Source organism: Saccopteryx bilineata, chromosome 1 (genome assembly GCF_036850765.1).
Source record: "Saccopteryx bilineata isolate mSacBil1 chromosome 1, mSacBil1_pri_phased_curated, whole genome shotgun sequence".
NCBI classification, from domain to species: domain Eukaryota; kingdom Metazoa; phylum Chordata; class Mammalia; order Chiroptera; family Emballonuridae; genus Saccopteryx; species Saccopteryx bilineata.
This window is the reverse complement of record NC_089490.1, coordinates 336,063,455-336,091,015: the sequence shown is the minus strand read 5'-3', so window position 1 is coordinate 336,091,015 and position 27,561 is coordinate 336,063,455. Positions and strand designations below refer to the sequence as shown.

Below are 27,561 nucleotides of genomic sequence, written 5' to 3'. Positions count from 1 at the left end.
TTCCAATTATGTTCAACTTTTTCATAAATTCAAAGAGTTTCTGACCTCAAATGTATATACTTATAATTCCAAATCTGTCACCCTTCCATTCATTCCACTGAAAATCATGTTTTCTCCTATATTAAAAAAAACACACCACATACTGCAGACAAATTGGCTTCAGATTTTTTTTGTTTGTTTGATTTTTTTTTTTTAGAACAGCCAGAGGATGTTCGATTTTCATAAAAGAAATCCATAGAGTTGTTGCATGAATATGTTTAATTCTAAATACTGGCATCAGCACTGTAATAATAGCATGTTTTTAAGGGATAAAATTTCATACAATCCCTTTAAGATGTTATGGTTTTGATTTTTAAAGATAGACTGCCTGTATTTTAAGACATGCGGAACCAAAGACATTCTTTGTACATGTCTATATACAAAGTTCATAAAATTCTTATCTATATATAAACATATACACAACAGGCAGGAGATTTCCAGAATATTTTCTTTCCCCATCTGATCAGTTAGATCACCTTTCCTCTTTAAGCTCCCTCACTGTCAATTTAATGCTCATATTGCGCTCCTCAGCAAACTCTCTATTGACACAGTCAGATGGCCTGTCTACTTCTGTCTTTTGTGCTAATTACCTTTTAATCTCTCAATTTAATCTTCCTCACCTATGTCAGTGTAAAAAGAAAAGCATTCAACTCTTTTTTTTCTAGAGAACTAATACAAGGAATTACAGTGACAGGAGAAACATGTGCATAGATGTACTTACAAAGATGTACCCTGCTAAATAGGATAGGTGAAAATTTCTTTCACCAGGACTTTTAAATAGGAACTAATCACCTACTTGTATATCTTTTCTTTCCTTTCTTCCTTCCTGCCTACTATTATCCAGTCAACAAACTAAGCATATATTAAATTGCCAGATGGGTATTATTATTGTTCTAGGTATGATAGAAGATTGGTTACATTGGTTACAATCACATGAAAAGTGCTCATCCTCAATAACAAATAAAGATAAATTAAAATAGCAACAGCATGCAATTCTTAGCTTACCAGATTTATGAATTATTTTTACAAAATAAAACCACCATGAGTGAAGGAGAAGAGATATGTTCATACATTCCTGGAATGGGAGAACTATAAATTTGTAAAGTCATCTTAGAAGCAATTTGGAGATGAACTCTAAGCTTCACAGGGCAGGAATCAATCTCTTTTGTTTTCCATTATATCCCCATTGATTTAACACAGTATTATGGCATGTGGAAACTGTTCAAAAACTAATTGTTGAATGAAAACTAACTGAATGACTAGATAAATATTGTAAGACTTAAAAAAAATATGCCCTTGACTCAATCCAGAAGTCCAAAGTTCATGTATACCAATGTTTGCTGTAGTGTTGTTTATATTAACAACAATAAAATAGGATAAACTAACTGTCCAACAATGTGAGTTTTGGTAGAAATAGGAATATTTGGCAGTCATTAAAAGTTCTGTCAATTAGAAAAATATTTTACTAATTTAGGAAAATGTTCACAATATGATGCTAATTTAAAAAACCAGTATAGTTTTACATTCTTAAGCTCTCACTAACAAGACATATATAAACAATATATTTAGTTACATCTATGAACATGCATCACTACAAAATATATATTATATGTGGATTTTTAAAGATTGCAGAGACTATTAAAAAAACTAAAAAGCTATCAAATTATTAACTTATTAGCTCTAGATGGAATTTAGCTATTTTGAATTTCTCAAACATATCATTAGCTTACCATATTTTTACCATAAACTAGCATTATTTCTATACCAAAACAAAAAACAAAATTATTTTTAAATAATATAAATGCTCACCTTTAAATTAAGAGAATTTATGATTAACTATTTAGTGTTTATTTTTATTAAAAATATTAAAGTTAAAGACATAGAATTAAAAAATATTGTAAATATCTTCCACTTAATTTTGTTGTAAACCTAAAACTGCTCTAAAAAATACAGTAAAAAACTAAAACATTGCAATTAAGAGCAATAATATATGTGATAGAGTACAAATAAAATATATCAGAGACATGAATGACCAGTGTACAAACAGAATCAAAAAATATTTTGTAAGATTATCTTCCCAATCTGTCAGAGCAGATATATTTGTTAATTATTTTAAAAAGTAATATAAATCTAGGATTTATTTATATAGCTTTAAATTAAGTTCATTATTAAAGACAAAATTACTTACTGAAAAATAATAACAATGTTGAACACTAACTAAATGACACAGCCTTTCAGAATAAAGTGTAGATGTACTCAGTTATGGACTTTTAATGTGGTGGTGCCAGCTATTGTACCTGAGCATTTATCTTTAATAACAAAAATGATGGAGAAAAAAGATTATCCAGTCTACAATAGGTTGCACAGAAACTAATTATAAAATAATATTTTATGATATTTCAACCTTCCAGAGAATAAATGACTCCTAAATTAGACAAAGAAAGTGTAGAATCAGATTATTTTTTGATTATCTTCTCAAAGTGCAGAACTGTACCTTTCTTTCATCATTAAACATCATGACACATTTGAATGTAGAACCAATTTATGAAGAGTGAATACAATATTTTAACAGCCTCATAGAATGGAATCAGCATTTGAGTAAAACTAAAAACAAAACAAGTAAATGAAATGGTTAATCTATGTTAACTTTTTGTTATAATCTGTTATTAAGTCAAGCTACTGTAAGGATAAAAAATATCCCTCTTGATCTTAAGGCACTCACATAGTAATAATAATCATTATAGATCAAACCCCAAAGTGATTAAGTACCTTTAAATACAAGGCCCTGTGCTAATATTCAATCTGAAATCAAGAACAACATATTGACCTATTACTACATGGTGGGTCCTGGTGAAATAGTTTAAATAAACAGGTTGTTCTCTAATGAAGTTTAGCTTAAAGAAAGAGATAAACATAAAGATAAAGTGGACAGTCTTTCCAGTTCAGAGCCACATGTGCAGCTGACAAGTCTGGGTCCACATATATAGCTTAATACTACTACTACTACAAGGCTTGTCACGGGGAGGTGATTGAACAGATGGCTACCATGAGTTGAGTTCTGTGATGGGCATATGAGGAATCTCTCTCTAATCAGGAGACTGAGAAGGAAACAACTAACCAGAGAAAGTTAAATGCTCCTTGGGCAAGACCCCATGTTAAGGAGAAGTTTGTAATCTAAAATGGACTGGAAAGGATTAAAGAGGAGGATATGCTTGAACCAGGTAATTAAAAAAGAGATAAGATTTGTTAGGCAGAATGGGACATTCCATGAGAAGGCAATGGAAAGCTGATAGTCTAGTGCAGAGGCTGCAAACTTTTTGTATAAAGAACCAGACAGTAAATATTTTAGGGCTATCTGGCCCTACACTATGGTAACTGCTCCACTTGGCCTTTGCAACATGAAAATAGCCACAGACAATATGTAAACAAATAAGTGGGCTGTGTTCTAATAAAACTTTATTGATAATATAATTGAAATTTCCATAATTTTCAAGTATCATAAAATAGTATTTACTTCAACTATTAAAAATATTATATTTTTAAAACAGTCTTAGCTCATGGACTATAGAAAAACTGGTCTTGGGTTGGATTTGACCTGTAGGCTATATTTTCTGACTCCTGGTCTAGTTAGAAAGCAAGCTAAACACACACACATATAAAAAATAGCAAATATCTAAAGCAGTAGTTCTCAATTCCAGCAGACCTAATCTTTCCATTTTATAATAAATGTTTTATAATATCTCCTTTCTCCACTCAAAATGAAATTCATAGATAATATACCTGCCTATACATAATTATTTTCATTTATTTATTTTAGAGGAGAGAGAGAGAAAAGAGAAAGAAACAGGAAACATCAAATTGTAGTAATTGCTTCCTATATGTGCCTTGACCAGGCAAACCTGGAGTTTCAAACTGGCAACCTCAGCATTCCAGGTTGATGCTTTATTCACTGTACCACCACAGGTCAGGCAATTTTAATATAATGCCCTAACTGAAGTAAAAGAAGAAATACAAAGAAATTATATTAAAATGTTTTCAATATGGCAAGCTGTGAGCCCAACTATATAAAACAATGTAATGAAGTAGTCAGATGTTTACATATACTTATAATGAATAAATTTAGATTTAAATGGCATAAAGAAACCACAAACCATTTTTTAATTGCTCAATTTTAGAAAGAGAGAGAGAGAGAGAAGCATTCCTTTGTTCTTCCAGTTCATTGTGCACTCGCTGGCAGCTTCCCATAGGTGCCCTGGCCCGGTATCAAACCTGAAACCTTCGTAGTTCAGGATGATGCTATAACCCACTGAACAACTGGCCATGGCCCACAAACCATTTCTTACAAGAAGCAGAGGAAAAGTGAAAGAGAAGACATATGATGGATTCTAGATTAAAAAGTGGTGCTAAAGTAATAAAAGATCATTTAAGAGTTCAAAGGAAATAACTTTAGTTGAAATATAGATAATCTAACAATATTGCCAATAAAGGAAAAAAGTAAACAGAGAATATAAAAATGTCATATTTTCACAAATTGCCCTTTATTTATAAATATAACATAAAAATAATTCCATTTTATATAAGGCAGTCTGGTGAAAAAATTTATCTACTATCTATCTACCTATTTATCTATATTTTATCTCTATCCCTAGGCCTTTATATCTTTACCCTTGTTTGGAATTCCTCTTCATGTAAAAGTATACTTTGAATTTCCAGTACAGCTGTACTTCAAAACACCTTGAAAATTTATCCTTTGACAATAAAAATTGAGGGGGGAATGGACATAAATAAATGAACAAAATTCTTAGCAACTTAAGGTAATATAGAGAAATCGAGGATAGATGACCTTTGGGACAATAACAGAGTAATATTGAAAACATTAGAAAACCCTAAAAAGAAATTATTTCAGATAATTTTTCACAAAATAGATTTCTTATTGTGCGATAAAATATTTTTTAAATTAATATATGACATGGCAAGCAAATGAATTACTTCTAAAACAATCTTAATGAAATAATAGTGAGATCTTTGTATTTCACATGTTTCTATTGATTTAAAATCTTTGGGTCTAGGTCTAGTAAAGGTATCCTCATGTCTCTTAAATTAATCATTTGCACATAACATATACAGATGTAGACTGATACAGGAGAGGTATATCAGTGACACAAATACCAAGGGCAGTAGCATTGCTAAAAGGATGGAATTTTCCCAATGGGAATCAACTCCTGATAAAATTCCTAGCAGAACAAAGTACAATGATTCTTTGATTTACACAGAAATTACATTCTAAGTAACTTATTAAATCCTTTCAGAAAATAATTCATATTTGTTTGTAAAACTGAATTTGATTTTTTTTTTTTTTTTGCATTTTCTTTTGCATTTTTCTGAAGCTGGAAACAGGGAGAGACAGTCAGACAGACTCCCGCATGCGCCTGACCGGGATCCACCCGGCACGCCCACCATGGGGCGACGCTCTGCCCACCAGGGGGCGATGCTCTGCCCATCCTGGGTGTCGCCATGTTGCGACCAGAGCCACTCAAGCGCCTGAGGCAGAGGCCACAGAGCCATCCCCAGCGCCCAGGCCATTTTTGCTCCAATGGAGCCTTGGCTGCGGGAGGGGAAAAGAGAGACAGAGAGGAAGGTGCGGCGGAGGGGTGGAGAAGCAAATGGGCGCTTCTCCTGCGTGCCCTGGCCAGGAATTGAACCCGGGTCCTCCGCACGCTAGGCCGACGCTCTACCGCTGAGCCAACCGGCCAGGGCTGAATTTGATTTTTAAGGCTTAGAAAATCATAAACTTAAACACATCTTCATGAATATCCAGTGGAATGTTAACAATTGTGCAGTGTGTGGGACAGATCATTGTGCAGGACTGCTCTGCACATTATAGTGCATTAAGCATCCCTGTCCCCTTCTCCTAAATGTCAGTATTGCCTCCAAATAATTATGCACACATAAATACATCCATGCATTTCTAAAATAACATTTAGTGGCTCTTCTCTCTACTTATCTCCTTGCGGACTGTTGGTCTGAATTATGAGATAGTAGTAATTAGGTTTATGTAACTTTTTGTATAATGCCCAACACTGCATTATCAACAAATTGCATGCTTAATAATTTTCTGTCAATATTACACTTCATGAAGATGAGCACATAGGGCTAAGGAAATGAGTGCAGCTTGAGACAGTAAACAGAGAATTCAATTCTGAGTTCCAAGACACTGATCAGTTCTTTCACAAGCTAAATGACCTTGAGCAAGTCTTGACTTTTCTAGGCTCAAGTTCAACTTTGGAAAATACCTCTAAATTCCTATACAGCTCTGACATAATTATAAAACACTATATCCCCTTGGGAAATTAAAAGAATGGAACAGAGTTGAGAATAGAAAAGAATAAAATCAGATGAGCCTACATTCATAGAAGGATGAAACTATCAGAAAAAGGAAGAGGTCATACCATGGAGATGGTGATATTAAAAAGAGATATTTGATTCTTGTCATGATATCCAGGTAGATAGACTATGCATATGTGATTCTCAAATGTTCAGTAACGTGGGATGATGCTCTGACTTAGAAGAAGTGTCTACATGCACTTTTATTTTGTATTTATATTGAATTTACAGTACATGGTTCCTAATTTCTCACCATAAATTTTGCAAAAAATGGAAGGAGATTTGATTTTGGGTGGTAAACACACAATGCATTATACAGATGTATTATATAATGTACACTTAAAACCTACATCATTTTATTAATCAACATTATCTTGATGAATTTAACATTTTTTTTTAAATGTGCAAGATTGTATCCAGTTTTCCAGTAACCATAAATTATGATGTCTTTCTAGAAAAAAGTATCTTATTCTGGTGTCAGTACTATGGTGTCAACTCCAACTGGTTCAGACCAGCAGCACAGTTGTTAACCCTTTGAGTGGTAAGTTTTTTTCATGCTTGCTGACCCCCAGGAGTGAGTTTTGTTTTTTTAATGAAATTAGTTCCAGTTCCAGTTTTATTAACTTAAAATCATGTTTGTATGATAACCAATTTATGGAAACAAGAAGAACACACATTTGCCTTTTTTAATGTTACCTTACATATTTTTTTAAATAAATCGATTGTACTCTTGCATGGTCAGGAGGCATGAGGATGCACATGGACGTTCGTACTACCCAAAGGGTTAACGTGACCAGAGAGGAGATGGGTCTTTAGGGTTCCAACCAACTCAGGGTTCCTGAGACCAGAAAATGAAGTAGAATGGTGAAATCTAGGATTTGGCTGGGGTGCCAGTCTTTCCAGCCATGTAAAACACTCAAAGCCCCTTATGAAAATTTTCTGTTAAATTAGAGAATTAAAGACGTCTCTGGAGATATTCTGCCTTCTGGAGTACATTACAGGTCTTGCTGTAAGATATGGTAGAAAGCTTAAGGAGATCAGCTAGACTTACATTTGGAACTAGTCCTGCCCTTGTCAAGATGTGCCATCATGAGCAAGTTACACTTAACCTCAATTTCCACATCTGTAAAATGGGGATGATAATATCATTCTTTTAGTGTTGTTGGATGAATTAAAAAAAATTGACTGATGTAAAGTCTCCCACAGTGCTTCATACATTGTGGCTACTGTGAGTGTTCAATAAATATTGTCAGCTCTGCTCTTTCTTTCCCACCATCTGCATTTTGTTTCTTCACGTCCTGCCCAGGAAAGAATGCTCTGCTGATGTTGCATCCCAAGGTGCGAGTGTCAGCAGTGTTGACAAAGTGGCCTCAGTCCTGCCCAAGGAATGCTTTAATTTTTTTTCTGTACCACCTCTATTCTTTTTCATTTCCCTTGCCTGGGGGCAACTGCTGCTTTCCAGAGACTAAAATCTTATTATTTTTTCTTGGTAAGGGGATTCTCCTTATAGAAGGAATTGGTAGAAGCAGCCACAGAGTGGCTGTCAGATCTTTCTGGCTGGGCATAGGCTGAGCCTGAGGGCAGCCCTACTTCTTGGACTAAAAAATCCTCTGTATACAAGTTGCTGCAAACTGCTGTTTCTGGAGGAGCTTCAAAGGTACTATTAGGGGAGATTGACAGATTTTGGCTAAATACTTCAAGTGCAATTGTTCTAGCATAATATTACTGAGAAAATCTAACAGCACCTACCCCTGGATACAAGTTTATGGGAATGCTACTTCATCGATACAATTCTATCTTAAATTATTTATTTTCTCATTTATTTATTTTCAGTGTGCACTGTTGTAAACCTCTGAGAACCCTGAAGGACAAAATGTCATCCCATCTTCATGTGCTACTCTGCCAAATGTTTCTGGACAGGTGCCTAGCCTAACCTTCATCATCATAAGTAAGACATCAGAAAACTCAGTGGACAAGCTAGAAGTTCTAATAAAAGATCCCAATAACAATAATTAATTTTATAAATAAGGTTTTCAGGTTTAAAAACCACAATTTGGCTGTTATTCATAACCATAAATACCTTTTGTATTTAACTGAAAAAATTCTGTGTTCTAAGTAACATGGTGGACTCTTTAGGTATATTCGGTTTTTGTTATATTTTCCTCTAGTATGATTTGTATCAGCCAAAGGTTTACAGGGGCCACAATGAGTCATAAAGAGGTTAAACAGGTGAGATCACACAGAGCTGGCAAGTTCAAATTTAGGATTATCTACCTCAAAGGCATACATCCCTTTCAAAGTGTTCCCCATTAACTAATGGGTGTCAGTTGATAGAGAAAATATTAGTATTGGCAGAGATAAGGAGGTTCATGTAGGGAAAACCAGAATGCTGGAAGCCTAACTGTGGACACTCCTTGCTGTTGACTTAATGGAGTTCTCATCAAGGCCTGCCAAATCTGACCAATCCTCTCTCACCTCTCCCATCAAGGCCCGCCAGGCCCTCCCTGACCAATCCCCTCTCACCTCTCCCATCAAGGCACTCCAGGCCCTCCCTGACCAATCCCCTCTCACCTCTCCCATCAAAGTCCGCCAGGCCCTCCCTGACCAATCCCCTCTCACCTCTCCCATCAAGGCACTCCAGGCCCTCCCTGACCAATCCCCTCTCACCTCTCCCATCAAGGCACTCCAGGCCCTCCCTGACCAATCCCCTCTCACCTCTCCCATCAAGGCACTTCAGGCCCTCCCTGACCAATCCCTCTCATCTCTCCCATCAAGGCACTCCAGGCCCTCACTGACCAATACCCTCTCATCTCTCCATGGGCACACAAAAACAAGAGCAGTTCCACACTGGCACCAGGGTGTTACATATGTCTGTTTTATTATTTTTATCACAAAAATATATTTCCCTTTGTCCACTTGATACAAAGTTTTTCAAGATTCAGTTCAATTCAGCCCAAGAATTACTACCTCTAAGAAGTCTTCAGACTCACCTCTCTTCTCTTCCCAGAAAATCAATTATAATAAATTAAGAAATAGCTTACTAATAATCAACATTTTCGGGAACTTATTATTCATTCATTCCACAAACATTTATTGAGACTGTACTATATGTGAGCACTGTACTAAGTGCTTCATATGTATTATGTTAATCATTCCTCACCACAGTTGTATGAGTTAGGTACTAATTTTGTCCTCATTTTACAAAGCAGAAAGCCCAGCCCTAAAAAGATGTGATATCTTAAAACAAACAAACAAAAACAAAACAAACAAGAAAAATATCTTGCTCTCTCACTTCTCTGTGGTTCTTCCGTGCGTTAATATATGTTTACTATGGAATTTGTGGCACTTCCAAATTGTGATTTATAATAATATAATTCTGTGTATATAATAATATATTTGCTAAATATTATATATCACTGAGGCCATAAGCTCTACTATGGTAGGATGGTATCTACTTTATTTCCTATTATACCCACAGGGCCTGACAGAGCAGCACATAGTGGGCACTCAGAATGGTATTTGAATAAATAAAGAATGAATAAATTAAAGAATGAATGAAGAACAAATGCATAGATCTCTATTATCCAAGTCACTGTTCCATGCTGCCTCCCCAGATCAGTCCGCACTGAGGTGAAATGCCACATGTGCAATGATGGGCATTTTTTCCCAAGGCCAACATTATTATCCTAGATGTGCATTCTAGAACTCAATTCTGGACTCTACAATTTTCCATTTTCTTACCTATTATTATGGTTATATTAATTCTACAGATCCAAATGGAATGAAAACTGATTTGAGAAGGGACAGAAGCTGTTTTTAGTCCTGCTGAGGAACAACATAATGACAGAGTCCTGTTAGTACACAGCACCCCAAATAACAGGAGTTGGCAAAGAGCCTTGGGAGGAACTCAAGTCATTACCATGGTTTCTGTTATAGCAGCCGGAAATCACATTGCTGATTTTCACGTTAATACAGCAAGTATCTCAGAGGGCAGGATCACAGCTCCCAGATGCTTAACGGCCCTCAGGCACATTCTATACCACATGTGGGTCCCTAGGTTATTCGAAAACATGAGCTCTCCTTCTTTCTGCTTTATCAAGGATTCTAATGTTTAATATCATTAGCCCCCACTCAACCCTTTGTTTTATAATAGTGCACACAATATCTCTAATTAATTTAAGGGGTCAAAATAGTATAAGAAAATTCTCAACACACAATTTTAATGAACACATTCATACAAACTTATATACTCTTGTTTTTAAAGTGATAGTTTATGTGGGCATATAGTACATACCCATATATGTATATTTCAAATATTAAATATAGTCTAAAATGCATATGTAAATAAATACCAACATATATACATGTGCGTGTGTATGTATGTATACATACATACATACATATGTATATATATATATCAGAATTTTTTAGTATTTCAAGTAAAGGAAATATACTTTACATAGAGAGAATAAAATATTCTTTGTAAATTTTTTTATTAATTAAATTTTAGAGAGAGGAGAGGGAAAGGAAGAAAGAGAGAGAGAGACAGGAAGGGGAAAAGCAGAAAGCATCAACTCACAGCAGTTGCTTCCTGTATGTGCCTTTACCAGGCAAGCTCAGGGTTTTGAACCGGTGACCTCAGTGTTCCAGGTCAACATTTTATCTACTTTGCCACCACAGGTCAGACTAAAATATTCTTTGTTAAAATAAACTAGTATATTCTAGATAAAAAAGAAAAATATAGATCTTTATTTTTAATGTGTATATATTTTCATGTATACATATCTATATATATTTGCATACATACTTATGTATATATAAAAATGTTAATATATGCAATGCAAGTAGTTAGGTATCATAGAGATATTTAAATGTACATGTTAATATCTAGGCACATATGTATATATAGACAAATTAAAAACTATTCTACAGAATGTATTTAAAAGGGTACAGGAGCAGGATGAAGAGGGAAACTGATCATTCTAGCTTAGCAACTTTATGGAACTGAGATGGTAACAGAGTGAAAGGATCAGGTGAGAGTGTCACAACACCGATGACCCTAAAACACATGCTATGACAGCTCCAAGACTGAAGGATCTCTGTTCTTCCTAGCCAACAATGAGGCACATGTGAATAAAAGACAAAATGCACAGACATGTTATGCAAAAGAATAACGAAAAATGGTAGTTGCTCCAATTTCCTGCCTTCTCATGTGTCACTGGATCTTTAATTATCAATGTTGAGATTCTATTTCAATCCCTTAAAGCATTAAATAGCTATAAATTTAAGGAGAGTAGGAGGCTGATTTATTAAAAACCAAAGAAAAGAAAAGTTTTCCTTGGTTGATGAAAAATGTACCAGGAGTTTTTAGAGAATGGTTATTACAATATAGTCTTAGAAATCTGGGTTTGGGAAATTATCATTTAGGAAAGTTATTTCATAAATCATTTACTACATATTAGATATAATTTATTACATATTAGATAAAAAATCTAACAATAAAATAAGTTTTTCTACTCTGCACAAAACTATAAAGTAGATGTGAGTTTGTCTGCTTTGACTCTGTGAGCCTTGAGAAGGCAATCAATATAGAGATATAGGTTAAAGACATTTAAACACATATGTTTGTTGAAGACTATATAGAGACTTCAAAATTGTCAGGACTGTTTATTCAGATTGGGATTGATGCTAACTTTAAAAATTAACTGAGTTTCCAAATACCAAACTCCATTTCAAGCTGAACTAATTTAATACTATACTGACCATATAGTCTGGATTTAAGTGAGGATACTACGTTGGATGATGTTAATGCAACAAAAGCCACATATTTGGCAAGACATATGTAACTATATTATTAAGATCTATGACATATGGTATGCTTGGAAATGCTTTTTATAAAACTAACATTAAAATTAGAATATTCTCTCTATACCTCTTCAGTCATAATGTTTTACTCCTGATCAATATTCACTTTTCAATTATGCTAAAAACATATTAAAATCAAGAAAGAACTTTTTCCTGCAAACACAGCTTTTCTCTTTTCAACGCATATTTAAGAACAGTCATTGTTCTATACTTATGACAATGATTGCAGGTGCATTTTATTTATATTTTATAACATGCACAGAAAGTTGTTTACCCTCTCTGGATGAAAGCAGGAAAAAAAATGAACCAATTTAATTCCTGGTAAAATGCTAGTAGTTTGGGGCAAGAATAAGCTTGGAACCAAAATAAGGGAATCTGTATACCTGCTTCAGAAATGCATTCTAGGAGAGAAAGTTTTTAATATAAATAACCTATTGCTTCTCTATGAATAAATAAAATTTTTATTATTTTATTCTAAGTTTAATCATCTTGCAATTTGCTTCCAATTATTCCTTTTTTTGTAAAATAAATTATTTAGCATAACAAATTTTCATCTGTATTACTAAAAAGGTATACAGAATAATAAGAATAAAATTAGAATATTATATGTCAAATTATTGCTTTTCATAACTGAAGAAATCTATGTTCTTTTATTTTTAAAAAGATGAAGAGTGTCTGATTAAAGTTATTTTTCTCTTCTTTAAAAACAAGCAAGCAAGCAAATAAACAATCAAAATCCTAGGCTAGGCAGAACAGAAAAGTTAACAATGATTAAAAGTGCAGCTAAAAGACTATAATCCAGAATAATAAAATCATCTGAAGACTAGAAAAGTTGAACTTGGGAAAAAGTCACTGAAAGAAAATGAGCACAGCCCCAGAGGCCACCAAGAGGTGTGATCCCACAAACCCTGTGAAAATGACAGGTTTTCTTGGCCTATCATTTTCCAAACAGGCACCCAGTCAGCAAGGAGGACCCAGCAAAGTTTCCAAACCACTCTAACTCACACAACCCACTCTCAGTTTCTTCCAATACTCAAGGGAAAGTCAGAAGAAAAAGGCTCACCTGTGCTGGGCTGAACCAGCCATGTGGGCAGGCACAATGCTCCCCACAAGTCCCTTTGCCCTTGGTGCTCGTCTTGTGGGGACTTTTCCGCATACTGTCCCACAAGGTGACCAGCTTGGTCCTGTTTGAAGCTGGGCCCCCAGGTCCTGAAGAGGGCATGGTCTGAGAATGGTACCCGAGCCCCTGTGTGCTCCTTTGCCAGCCACAAGCACAGGGGGCATCCCTGATCAGTGTGGGTGCACTCCTGCCGGCATCCATCCCATCGGACCCCCGGCTGCAGCTGTGTTGCTTGGTGAGGTATGCATTCATACTGCACTGATGCCTACTCTTTCCTTTGGTCAGCTCTGCACAGGAATGTCTCCTCCCTCACACCCCTTTCTTCCAGGCAGTTGTAAAAGTCTTTTTGTTTCTTGCGTGGATCCCTCAGTATCTTTGACAGCTGCTATAAGCAGTGCATCGTGGGAGCAGCGGGAGCAGCAGAGCAGCTCCGCACAGCATTATCTGCGGGCTGGTAGCTCTTTGTCAATAGATGACTCAACTCACAGAGCAACTTGACAGTATCCCTGCTCTAGGCAGAAGCAATCAATGCTCCACACAGCTGGGCTACAAGACTGTACACTGTGTTACAAACCCTTTTTGGATGGAGCCCCACAGTAAAGAATACTCTCTGCAATTTGGCATTCTGGCTTTTCCCTCTCCTGGCTGATCCCCACACAAAATATAGACCTCAGGAAAGACAGCTTCTTATCAGACTAGCAGTACCCTTGTTTCCGGAAAGAATGCATCTAGGCTGAAACAATACAGCAAAAGCAATTTAAAATGATGGGAAAGTTAACCTGTCAAGGAATTTCCAACATTTACAGGAATCACTTATCTAGAGAGACATTTGCCAACACAGACCAAATCATGAGCTAACTAAATAAGAGCATCAATATTAATTCTAAAGAAACTCAATTCATTTAGAAAAATCACTGAGATTATAGCCTGATAGTAGAGTTCTTTAAAATTTGGTAGTTTAATTCATTTTAGCTCATGATTATACATTGTAATCTAAGCATAAATTATGCTATAGAAGCTTATTAATTCCTTCTCATTTGCAGTAAAGCAACTTTCAAAGTTCAAAATGGATGGGTTGGCTTAGTTTAACACAGTGTTTTTCCTTACCCAAAATTATTCTGAGGATTTCCTTTCAAATACTTTACCACAACAAATACATTCACCACAGAGAGAGTCTGCATTTTAAAGTGAAAGATACATCGAACTCTGCCATCCAGTATTTTGGTTTCCAAAACCAGAATTTTCAAATTCTTTCACTGAAAAATAAGTGAAATTTATCCAATTTAAAGCAATTGCCTTCCAGAGAGGATATGATAGTTTTGGTATGATTGCAGAAGTCATCAATAGTATTTTTAGTAACGGGAAAGGCATTTAGAATTTTGTTCTGTTTGAACTTTTCCAATCTGTAACATAAACATCTATCCTTATCACATATCCTTAAGGAAATAATTTTAGTTTGATTGGGAAGTAAGCTACCATCCATGCAGCAAACGATGATGATATAATCTCATGGTATAATAACTTTATCTACAAACCATCAGATACTATTAGATCTGCCCATCTCACTGGACTGACCAATGGCTGGACGAGTGTTGACCTCATTTCTGACCATGTTGACAAGGTTATTATTTCAAAGGCCAGGATTATAATATACATTCTACTTCAACACTGGGTTCTGCTAGATAAATCTTTGTTATATATAAACATCCAGAATGAAAAAAGCAGGATCTTCTCATTCTGTGTATTTTCATACAAGGGTCTTTTTCCAAATTCTACACAAGAGGTTGACATTAGTACCTTGTCTGGCACAGCAGGCATCCAAAATATCTTTGCTAAATAATCATAGCCCATCTGAATACATTCAAAAGGCAGGCCCTGGCCTACTACCGACCATTTTCCCACCAAGCACCTAGAGCACTGCCTGTCTAGCAAATAGCAGGCTCATAAATACATTTTTTGGATGGATATATGGATGACTGGGTGGATGTATAAGTAAAAGGAAACAGTAAAGGTATGAAGAAGTTGACCAATATTTTTTGAAAAAAAACTATTTAATTCTGAATGCCCCAGAAACATAAGCTCTTCCATTAAGATTAAATTCAGTGCTAGTTTTGAGGTATTAGAGAAATTTTCTGCCCCTCCTCCCAAATATATGTATGTGTATATATATGAAGATTTGAACTATTGGGAAGAAATAATGGTGGCATTAATGGTCTTTCTTCCTGAAAGAAAATCAAGGAGTCAAGATCAATACTTAAAAGCAGTAAAATTTAGGCAATTAGATCATCATGAGATACTCAGTGTGGAAAAGGGAAGAAAATCATCTCTCTCTTTCTCTGATTTTTTTTTTAAAGGCTGAATCAATGGATAATGCCTGAAATAACTTCTGAGTCAAAGAAAGCCCTAGAGAAGTTCATATTTGTCTGGTGTCACCATGATGCATGGCTATACAGTAGGACTGGATGTGATAGGGCAATACCATCACCCCCCCAGATGAGAATGTCGAGAAGTGGTAAGATTGCTCTCTCCAACCTTATCTAACCATAGATACTTCTTTAGTTTTTCAGGCAGATGTTGCCATTCAAAGGCCCATTGACATCTTCAGGGAATACATGCCCTGCTCTCACCAATTTACCTCTCAAGTATAAGAGTTAATCTTCACAGGAGTTAGTCAATGTGAATCCACTGTCATTTTGTAATGGCGTGTGCAGCTTGCAGCAAGACAAAAAGTTTCTGAGCTGGGCGCTACTTAGATATTATAAATCTTCATAGGGCCCTTAATCTGTCATGAATGGGTTGTTAGTAATGAGCTACTTCTTCTCAATACAAAGACAACAGAATTCCTGTTTTAATAACCTCAGCACATCATTTCTGTATTGATAAATATGTTGCATAACTAATACTACTTTTCTTGAAAGATCTTAAATACCATAGCAAACTTCCATTAAACTCATTACAAAACTATGTTGAAATTATTCTTTCAATATACTGCAATATGTGTAAAATAATTTCAGGTTCCTATCTTCCCCTTTGCCCTCAATTTTATATTTTTCTTTTCAAATGTGACATTTGGTTTTCCATGTCTGCGGACAGAACAGATAAATATGTCCAATTAACCTACTGTACTTTGAGACAGATCTACTAATTAAAAATAAATCAATTTGATCAACTGTAATTGGACAATTGTAATGACCATGAGAGGACATGAAATTCTGGCCAAGACAAAATTAGTGGTGCACAAGTACACATCCCACTTATCATTGTGATTTAACATGGCAGATGGTGCACAGGGTAAGGCCTAGATGAGATATATCTTACTGACCTCTCTTTGACCTGTTACTGTCTCCATAGAACAACCGCTGGTTTTTAAGCAGAGGCTTAAAATGAATATCCTGGCTTGATCTGCTCAAAATTAAAGAGCAACGATGACTTACTAAATAAATTGCACTGCACTAAAACACTATGCAGATATTTCTTTTCCAGATAAAATTTCCTTCAGGCTCTCTCTGCATATAGCAAATGAAAATATTAATTACGGAAGAGGAGCTAAGTCGTGCTTGCTGAAGGATGGCTGGGCAGCAGAAGCCCTTCAGCATCCACAAGTAATGTGTTAAATAATCACAAAATGATATAAAGTATTAGATACCATTTATCTTGATTAGAAAATTGTACATAGTCTATTCCTGTGACTGCAAAGACTAGAGAGGATGTAAATGCTAACAAATTAATATTTTTCTATATCTAATAACTTTCAGCCTAGGCAATCTCCAGATCCAATCACATTTACTGTCAAAACAAGAGAGAACCAAGAATATTTAACGTAATTTAGGCTCTAAAATTATTTCCAAAATACTTATACCAGTTTAATCATAAATCTTAGCAGGCAAAGCAAGAAGGAATTAACAGTGAGAAAGGATGCATGCCTGATTGCTATAGAGATTTAACCTGGACACAGAACTTAATAGGAAGTAAAAACATAGTTTGAAAATATCCCAAATTCTCACTAATGTACTTGGATTTTGATGGGTGTTGAGGAGAGGTGATTAATCTAAAATAAATTAAGGCTAAATATTAAAATGGTTTTCAGGAACAGCAGATTTATTGTATTCTAACCCTGTAACATTTTTGGAGAAATAAAACAAATTATGTGACATTTCTTAGAGATTCTGAAAAGAATACTAATAAAAAGGTAGTAATCATTTATCATTTACATATTTTAGCAATTGAATCTAAGTAATGAACTATACAACTATAAGAAATTTGTTCTCATTCTTCAAGATTAGACTAATATCACTTCTATGAAGCTTTCCAGATGCCTGTGGCATATTCAGTGACATCCACAGTATTTGTGTATGTAAATATCTCTCACAGTTGTCTATTTCCCTCAACCCCCCATGACAACCACCCTTGTCGACCTACCATCAGTTCTCTGAAACAGCTTCCTAACTGGTCTCTGGCCTCCACCCTTACTCCAATTATTTCTCACACAGTGGCTGGAGTGACTTCTTATAAAATATGAACACGATCGGGTTCTACCAGCTTAATACCTGTCAATAAAATCTCATTTTCTGAGCATCTTTATCCCCATTCACGGCACATCTTTAAAGTGGCTGTCATGATCCTTAATCACGTCCTGTGTGACCTGGCCTCTGCTGCCTTTACCAGTCTCATCGTGCCTCACCCCTGCTCCTTCCAATCTCCAACCACACAGGTTTTGACTTGTGGCTACTGCACATGCTCCCTCCCCCTTTCCACACCTTCACATGCTTCATCCCTACTCACCTTCTGTAAAGTGTATCAAGATACAACCTCCTGAAAGCCATCCCAAGGAAACATACAATACACTCAAGAAGGGTGGGCTTACTACTCAACACAGTTTCAAAATGAGCCTCCCAGACTTTCCTTCCTTCCAGACTGCCATCCCAAAGACTCCTATTATACAGACACTCTGGAGTCCTTCCTTCCTTCCATAGCTCAGCTCAAATGTCACCTTTTTCAGGAAAGCATTCCCTAGCAATGAGTCCCACCCCTCTTCCAAATCAGATCAGGTCATCCTCCCATTAAACACTCAGAACTTGTGCTTTTCTAGTTCAACACTTAGAGGATTGTATTTAAAATAAGAATCACAGGATTGTTCATTTTGTGCCATTCTCCTTAAACAGAATGTAAGTAAATGCTATTAGGAAAGGGAGAAGCTCTTTTTTTTTTTTTTTTTTTTTTTGTATCTCAGAACTAAGCACAAAGTAAGTGTTTAGTTTTTATTAAAGTAAATCAAGCAAGAAAAAAGATAAAGTTGCCCTTCAGTGGTTATGCCTACACTGGTATTCAGGTCTGGGTTCTACCTCTCAATGCAAAATAAATAGATAAGCATTTTGAATTGAAACACAAAATAGCAATTGTGCTCTTAAGGTCCTCATTTAAGTGAAGCATTCAGAGTAGCTGTGTGGTATAAGTGATATGCATTCACTCATCTTTTCAAAGAAATTTGCTAGTGGTCTTACAATACTAAGAAAGTGAAATGGCTTTTGTTTATTTTAGTAAGATACTCATTCATAAAAGCTATACTTCCTGACAGCTGTGATGGTCTCTCAAGTTGTTCTCCCTTTATAGCTTAATAGTGCAAAAGGGGGAGTGGTTCCCCAATATAGAGCCAGGCCTAGGGAAAGCAGAGAGAGAATCCCAAACTCCAGCCACCAAAGTCTCCACCTTCTTAAAATGACATAATTCAAAGGCATATGATTTCACAAGATTCTGAAATTGTACATTAGAGAGCAGGAAGGCAAGAGGACACATCCTCTTCCTCCCCATTAATTAAGTTTAAAAAATTTTTAAATTAAATATTATTATTAATTAATAACAAGTACCTTATTTAGATTTTTTTAAATCATGGTTAAAACTATATAATATAGACCTACCCTCTTATCAAAATTTTAGTTTACAGTACAGTATTGTTAACCATACGCACGTTGTACACTAAATCTCTAGAATATTTTGATCACGTGTTACTAACATTCTATTTCTTTTGAACAGCATCTCCTCATTTCCCCCCGCCCAGGCCCTGGCAGCACCCTCTACTTCCTGCTTCTACAAATTCACTGCCTTAGATGCCTCATACAATATAAACAAAATCATGCAGTGTTCATCCTTCTGTGACTGCCTTATTTCATTTAGCATTATGTCCTAAAAGTTCATCCATATTGCAGCATATGACAGGATTTCTTCCTTTCTATGGCTCAATAATATCCCATCTTTGCTAATTTTTTAATGAAATCATATTGAGCCTTATTATACCATGAAACTGCTGGCAACTGCATGCAAGGAGTCCTGAATGAGGGGGTTTAACTACATCATTATTGTCAACGAACTGTTATATATGGTTCTTTCATCGTTTATTCACACAATATTGGGAACAATACTTGGTTACAGAAACTTGAAAGCACAAGTAATGTGGAAAGAAGCCTCTTGTGACATTAGAATCTGCTTTTTTTGTAATTACAAAGTATATGGACAAGGTTTGGATGGAATGCTATACAGTCAGGATTTTTTTCTTTCTCTTTCTCTTTCTTTTCTCTCTCTCTCTCTCTCTCTCTCTCTTTTAATATAGCTATCCTTTTCTGTATCCATACATAGAGAAATAGCAGAATTTCTAAGAGGTAAGATAGAAATCAATTTGTGCCAAAGATTGTTCTTTGTGTTAGGTGTACAAGTACAGGCTTTTGGATGTGCTAATTCTTTGCTTTACCTCTTAAAATTTTATTTGAAATTGTTTTGCAGTATAAAGTGTATATGTGTTAATAATCAAAATGTTGTGTTTAATATACAAAAATTTGTTTGTATATACCACATGTTCTTTATCCATTCACCTATCAATGGATGTTTATGTTTTTTCTACCTCTGTGTTATTGTGAATAATGCTTCAATGATCACAGAAGTGCAAATATCTCTTTGAGATACTAATTTCATTTTTGAATAAATAAATAGAGGTGGGATTGCTGGATCATATGACAGTTTATTTTTAATTTTTTGAGGAACCTCCAATTTTCCAGAACAGCTGAGTCATTCTACATTCCCACCGACAGAGCACAAAGGTTCTGATTTCTGCACATCCTCACCAATACTTATTTTCTATATTTTTAGTTGTTGTTATCTATAATGGTCATACTAACAGGTGTGTCTTCTTTCTGAAGATTGCTTTTTATTTATTTAGTGTCTTTTATGTTTCCACATTAATTTTAGGATTTTGCTTTTTCTATTTCTGTAAAGAATGTGATTAGAATATTTACAGGGATTTCACTGAATCTGCAGCGTGCTTTGGATAGTATGGACAATTTTTCAATGTTGTTTTCTGATTTATGAACATTTATATTTTTTTTATTTTTTGGCAGAGACAGAGAGAGAGTCAGAGAGAGGGAAAGATAGGGACAGATGGAACAAAGAAAGATGAGAAGCATCAATTCTTTGTTGCAGCCCTTAGTTGTTCATTGATTGCTCTCTCATATGTGCCTTGACCGGGGGGCTAAAACAGAGCAAGTGACCCCTTGCTCAAGACAGCAACCTTAGGCTTAAGCCAGCAACCATGGGGTACTGTTTATGATCCCACGCTCAAGCCAGTGACCCAGTGCTTAAGCTGGTGAGCCCATGCTCGAGCTGGATGAGCCCCCGGTCAAGCCCACAACCTCGGGGTTTATGAACCTGGGTCCTCCATGTCCCAGTCTGATGCTTTATCCATTGCTCCACCACCTGGTCAGGCTGAACATTTACTTTTCTTTTCTTTTCTTTTTTTTTTTTTTTTTTGTATTTTTCTGAAGTGAGAAGCAGAGGCAGACAGACTCCCGCATGCATACAACTGGTATCCACGAGGCAGGCCCACAAGGGGGCGATACTCAGCCCATCTGAGGCATTGCTCTGCTGTAATCTGAGCCATTCTAGTGCCTGAGGTGGAGGCCCTGAAGCCATCCTCAGCGCCTGGGGCCAACTTTGCTCCAATGGAGCCTTTGCTGTGGGAGGGGAAGAGAGAGAGAGAAAGAAGAGGGAGAAGAGTTGAGTAGCAGATGGGTGCTTCTCCTGTGTGCCCTGTCTGGGAATTGAACCTGGAACTTCCTCATGGCAGGCCAATGCTCTACAGCTGAGCCAACCTGCCAGGGCTAAACATTTACTTTTCTTAAAATTGATTTTAATTTATTGTGTTTACATAGATTCTAGTGTTGCCCCAAATGCATCCCCCTCCCCCCATATTCCCCTCAACATCTCCCTTGCTCCTCTCCCCATAGTGCCCTCTCCCCTTCCCTTCAGCTTTATCCTATCCTATCATCGCCTTTCCCTCTGTTCTGTTTTCCTCTGGTCCCTTTGATCCCTCCTCTGTCTCAGTTCTGTTCCTCAGTTCACATTGTTCATTGGATTCCCCAAGTGAGTGAGGTCATATGATATTTTTCTTTTTCTGCCTGATTTATTTCACTTAACATAATAGTTTCCATGTCCATCCATGTTGTTGCAAAAGGTAAGATTTCCTTCTTTTTCATGGCCCCATAGTACTCCATTGTATATATGTATCACTGCTTTTTAATCCACTCGTCCACTGATGAACACTTGGGCTGTTTCCAGATCTTCACTATTGTAAACAATGCTGCCATAAACATGGGGGTACATTTCTCCTTTTGAAACAGTGCTATGGTGTTCTTGCGGTATATTCCTAAAAGTGGAATAGCTGGGTCAAAAGGCAGTTCAATTTTTAATTTTTTGAAGACTCTTCATACTATTTTCCACAGTGGCTTCACCATTCTGCATTCCCACCAGCAGTGCAGGAGGGTTCCCTTTTCTTCACATTCTCGCCAGCACTTATTCTTGTTGTTTTGTTGATGAGCGCCATTTAGACTGGTGTGAGGTGATATCTCATTGTGGTTTTAATTTCAAACTAAAAAGCTTTTGCACAGCTAAAGACAATAAGAACAGAATAAAAAGACAAACTACACAATGGGAGAACATATTCGACAATACGTCTGGTAAGGTGTTAATAACCAAAATTTGTAAAGAACTTGTAAAACTCAATACCAGGAAGATAAATAATCCAATCAAAAACTGGGCAAAAAAAAAATGAATAGACACTTCTCCAAAGAGGACATACAGATGGCCAATAGGCATATGAAAAAATGCTCAACATCATTAATCATGAACATTTACTTTTTATTTTGTGTCTTTTGTTTCTTACATCAATGTTTTGTAGATTTTAATGTAAAAGTCTTGAACTGTTTTGGTTAAGTTTATCCCTCTGTATTTTCTTCCTTTTGATGCTATTTTAAATGAGTTGTTTTTCCCCTTAATTCCCTATTCAAATAATTTATTGTTAATGTATACAGACTAATTTTTGTATATTGATTTTATATCATATAAATTTGCTAAATTTGTTTATTAATTCTAACTATCATGTGTATAATAATTAGTGGTATTTTAAAAAATATAAAACCATGTGACCTGTCAACAGAGATAGTTTTACTTCTTTTATTCTGATTTTAAAAACTTTTGTTTTTCTCGCCTAATTGCTAAGGTTAGTTCTTCTAGTACAATGCTGAATAACAGTGGTGAGAATGAACACCCTTATCCTGTTCTGGTTTTTAGAGAAATGGCTTTCAGTTTTTCACCACCGAGTATGACGTTAGATGTGGCCTTTTCATATATAACTTTTATTATGTTGAGGTATTTACCTTCTATTCCTATTTGTTGAATGTTTATAACATAAACAAATGTAAAAATTTGTCAATAATTTTACACATCCGTTCAGATGATAATGTGATTTTTTTAAATCCTTTTCAGCTAACGTAGTATTCATGTTGATTTTTTATGTTGAATTATCTTTGAATCTCAGGGATAAATTGTACTTTGCAAAGTGTATGATTCTTTCAATGTGCTGTTGAATTCAGTTTGCTGGTATTTTATATAGAATTTTTGCATTTATTTATCAGGGTATTGGCCTAACGCTTTCTTTACTTGTGGTATCTTTTTTTGGCATTGGTATCATAGTAATGTGGCCTCATAAGATAAGTCTGAAAGTACTCCCACCTCTTCAATATTTTGAAGAGTTTGAGAAGAATTGACACTAATTCTTCCTTAAATGTTTGGTAGATTTTACAAGTGAATCCATCTGTTCCCAGGCTCTTTATGGTTGGAACGCTTTTGATGACTGCTTCAATCTCCTTACTAATTATATGTCTATTCAGATTTTTTTTTATAATTCAGCTTTTATAGGTTGTAAATTTCTAGGAGTTTATTTCTTTCTTTAAGTTGTCCAATTTGTTGGTGTATAATTGTTCATAGTATTCCCAATCCTTTTAATTTCTGTGGCATCAATTGTAATATCTCTTCCAATTCTGTTTTTATTTATTTGACACTTTTCTCTTTTTTAATTAATGTTGCTAAAGGAGTGTCAATTTTATATTTTTTTAAAAACAGCTTAGTTTTGTTGATTTTTTTCTATTGTTCTTTATTCTCTATTTTATTTATTTTTCTTTCAATCCTAATTAGTTCCTTCCTCCTGCTAACTTTAGGTTTAGCTTGTTCTTATTTTTCTAGTTCTTTAAAGTACAAAGTTAGGTTGTTTACTCTTTTTCTTTTCTTAATGTAAGCATTTCTCTCTATAAACCTCTCTCTTCCCTCTTTCTAGTCCTTTGAGGTGTTAACTGTGGTTATTTTAGATTTTCTTGTCTTTTTAATATAAGCATTTATCATTATAAATTTTCTTAGTATTGTTTTTGCTACATTCCATAAGTTGTAGTATGTTGTGGTTTTGGTTTTATTAGTTCCAAGATATTTTTGAATCTCCTACTTGCTTTGTTACTTTGAACCACTGATTATTCAAGAATGTGTTCTTTTTTTTTAATATTATTTATTCATTTTAGAGAGGAGAGAGAAAGGAAGAGAGAGAGACAGAGAGGGAGAGAGAGACAGAGAGAGAAGGTGGGGAGGAGCTGGAAGCATCAACTCCCATATGTGCCTTGACCAGGCAAGCCCAGGGTTTTGAAATGGCGACCTCAGCATTTCCAGATCGACGCTTTATCCACTGCGTACCACAGGTCAGGCTCAAGAATGTGTTCTTTAATTTCCAAATATTTTTGAATTTTCCCGTTTTCCTTCTGCATTAATATTCAGTTTCATTCCATTGTGGTTGGAGTATAGTTCATGTAATTTCAACCTTCTTAGGTTTGTAAAGACTTGTTTTATGCTAGCATGTGATCAATGTTATAGAATGTTATACATGCACTTGAGAGGAATATGTTGCTGCTATTGGATGGGATAGCTGTGTATCTGTTAAGTTCTTTTTATCTATAGTGTTGTTCAGCTCCTTTGTTTCCTTATTGATCTTCTGTCTGGATGTTCTATCCATCATTGTAAGTCAGGTGGTGAAATTCTGTACTATTATTGTGTTGCTATCTATTTCTTCCTTTAGCTCTGTCAGTGTTTGCTTCACATATTTGGATGTTCTGATACTTGGTGCATATATATTTATAATTATTATATTTTCCTAGAAAATTGACACTTTTATCATTATATAACGGCTTTCTTTGTCTCGCGAGTTTTTGACTTAATCTGTTTGTCTGATATAAGTAAGGTCACCCCTTGTATTTTTTGGTTACATTTGCATGGAATACTATTTCCACCCTTTCACTTTCAGTCTACATGTATCCTTAAATCTAAAGTGAGTTTCTAACCTGACCTGTGGTGGCATAGTGGATAAAGTGTAGACCTGGAACACTGAGGTCACTGGTTCAAAACCCTGCACTTGCCTGACCTGTGGTGGCACAGTGGGATAAAACATCGACCTGGAACACTGAGGTTGCCTGTTCGATACCCTGGGCTTGCCTGGTCAAGGCACATATGGGAGTTGATGCTTCCTGCTCCTCCCCTTTCTCTCTCTCTCTCTCTCTCTCTCTCTCTCTCTCTCTCTCCTCTCTGAAAATTGAATAAATAAAATCTAAAAACAAAACAAAACAAAACAAAAATACCCTGCACTTGTCTGGTCAAGGCACATATGGGCGTTGATGCTTCCTACTCCTCCCCCTTTTCTCTCTTTCTTTCTTTCTTTCTTTCTTTCTTTCTTTCTTTCTTTCTTTCTTTCTTTCTTTCTCTCTCTCTCTCTCTCTCTCTCTCTCTCTCTTTCCTCTCTAAAATGAATAAATAGATAAAAAAATTAAAGTGAGTCTCTTACAGACAACATATAGTTTTTATTATCCATTTGGTCACTCTATGTCTTTTTTTTTTTTTTAAGTTTTTTTTTTTTGTATTTTTCTGAAGCTGGAAACAGGGAGAGACAGTCAGACTCCCGCATGCGCCCGACCGGGATCCACCCGGCACGCCCACCAGGGGCGACGCTCTGCCCACCAGGGGGTGATGCTCTGCCCCTCCGGGGCATCGCTCTGCCGCGACCAGAGCCACTCTAGCGCCTGGGGCAGAGGCCAAGGAGCCATCCCCAGCGCCCGGGCTATCTTTGCTCCAATGGAGCCTTGGCTGCGGGAGGGGAAGAGAGAGACAGAGAGGAAGGAGGGGGTGGGGGTGGAGAAGCAAATGGGCGCTTCTCCTATGTGCCCTGGCCAGGAATCGAACCCGGGTCCCCCGCACGCCAGGCCGACGCTCTACTGCTGAGCCAACCGGCCAGGGCCCACTCTATGTCTTTTGATTGTAGAGTTTGACCCATGCATTTAAATAAGTTATTGACAGGAAAAGTCTTACTATTGTCATTTTGTTAATTGTTTTCTGTTTGTTTTATAGCTTACTTATGCATCTTTCCTCTCTTGCTACTTCTTTTGTGTTTAATTGATTTTTTTTTTTTTTGCAGTGGCATGATTTGATTCCTTTCTCATTTTCTTCTGTGTATCTTCCACAGCTGTTTTCTCTGTGATTACCACAGGGCTTACACAAAACACCTTATAGTTATAGCAATTTATTTTAAATTAATAAGCTGTAAAAATTTAATTTCAATTATATAAACTACTTTTAGTTTACTCCATACTTCATTAATATCAGAAATTACATACATATTTTGTATTGTGCATCAATTAATATATTTTTATAATCATATTTATTTTTATAGTTTTATCTTTTAATTTCTTTAGTTCTTAATACAGGTATTATAGCACTAAAAATTTAGTTTAGTGCATATAACAATATGCTCTGGCCCTGGCCAATTGGCTCAGAAGTAGAGCATCAGCCCGGTGTGTGGAAGTCTTGGGTTTGATTTTCTGTTGGGGTATGCAGGAGAAGTGACCATCTGTTTCTCCACCCTCCCCCTTTTTCTTTTCTGTCTCTATCTCTCTTGTTCTCTCCTGCAGCCATATCTCAAATGAGTAAATTGGACCCAGGTACTGAGATTGGCTCCATGGCTTCACCTCAGGTGCTATAAAATAGCTCAGTTGCTGAGCAATGGAGCAGTGGCCCCAGATAGGCAGAGTATCAGCCCCAGATGGGGGTTTCCAGGTGGATCCTGGTTAGGGCACATGCAGGAGTCTGTCTCTCTTCCTCCCTGCCTCTCACTTGATTAAAAAAAGAAACACACAATATGCTCTTGTCCAAGTTTTAATCAGCTTGAAAGTTATGTTAAATATTTAAAGTACACTGATTTAAATAGGGTGGGAGACTGTTGGCTCTTGTTCAGAATCTTAGGAACCTAATATGTGTAACATCCTGGGAGTGTTGTTTCCAAGTGCCAGTCTCCCCACTCTTCCAATGCTAGATGTTCAACTGACTCCTCCTTGGTTGCCACGAGCAGACAAGGTAGTGTGGGGGACCACAGGGCCCTATACAAGCAAAGGCACATGCATCCCTTTCTGAGTTTCATGAAGAAAAAAATGCATGAATAATAAAAATGTACAAAAATAGCATTACAGTATTGACTCAACTGAAGAAAAGAGAGTGCAAGGATGGGGGGGGAGAAGGAAGGAGAAAGGAAGGAAGAAGGAAGCAAACAAAGAAGTAAAAGATGAAAAGGGGGAAAACAGAAATAAGGAAAGGAGGGAAAAACAGTCCCAAAATGAGTAAAGAAATCTCTGAAGAAAGATAAAACACAGAGTCCAGTTGAATGATGCTCTACACAGAAGCAAACTGGAACAGATTTTTTTTTTTTTTTTTTTTTTTGCATTTTTCTGAAGCTGGAAACAGGGAGAGACAGT

General features: G+C 36.0%; 1 protein-coding gene across 11 annotated transcripts in view; it reads right to left on the bottom strand.

The window, feature by feature from the left end:
• DLG2 (discs large MAGUK scaffold protein 2) overlaps positions 1–27,561 on the bottom strand; it is a 2,196,962-nt gene that overhangs the window by 828,082 nt on the left and 1,341,319 nt on the right. For 2 of the 11 annotated variants that reach the window (XM_066249011.1, XM_066249047.1), the window contains exon 1: positions 13,352–13,820. The exons of 7 other annotated variants lie outside the window; for them this stretch is intronic. In XM_066249011.1, the coding sequence (XP_066105108.1) occupies positions 13,352–13,660 (309 nt within the window). In that variant the 5' untranslated portion in view covers positions 13,661–13,820. Of the gene's footprint in view, positions 1–13,351; positions 13,821–27,561 lie in introns of those variants that run through there. 2 more of the 11 variants (XM_066249030.1, XM_066249068.1) reach the window with 1 other exon arrangement.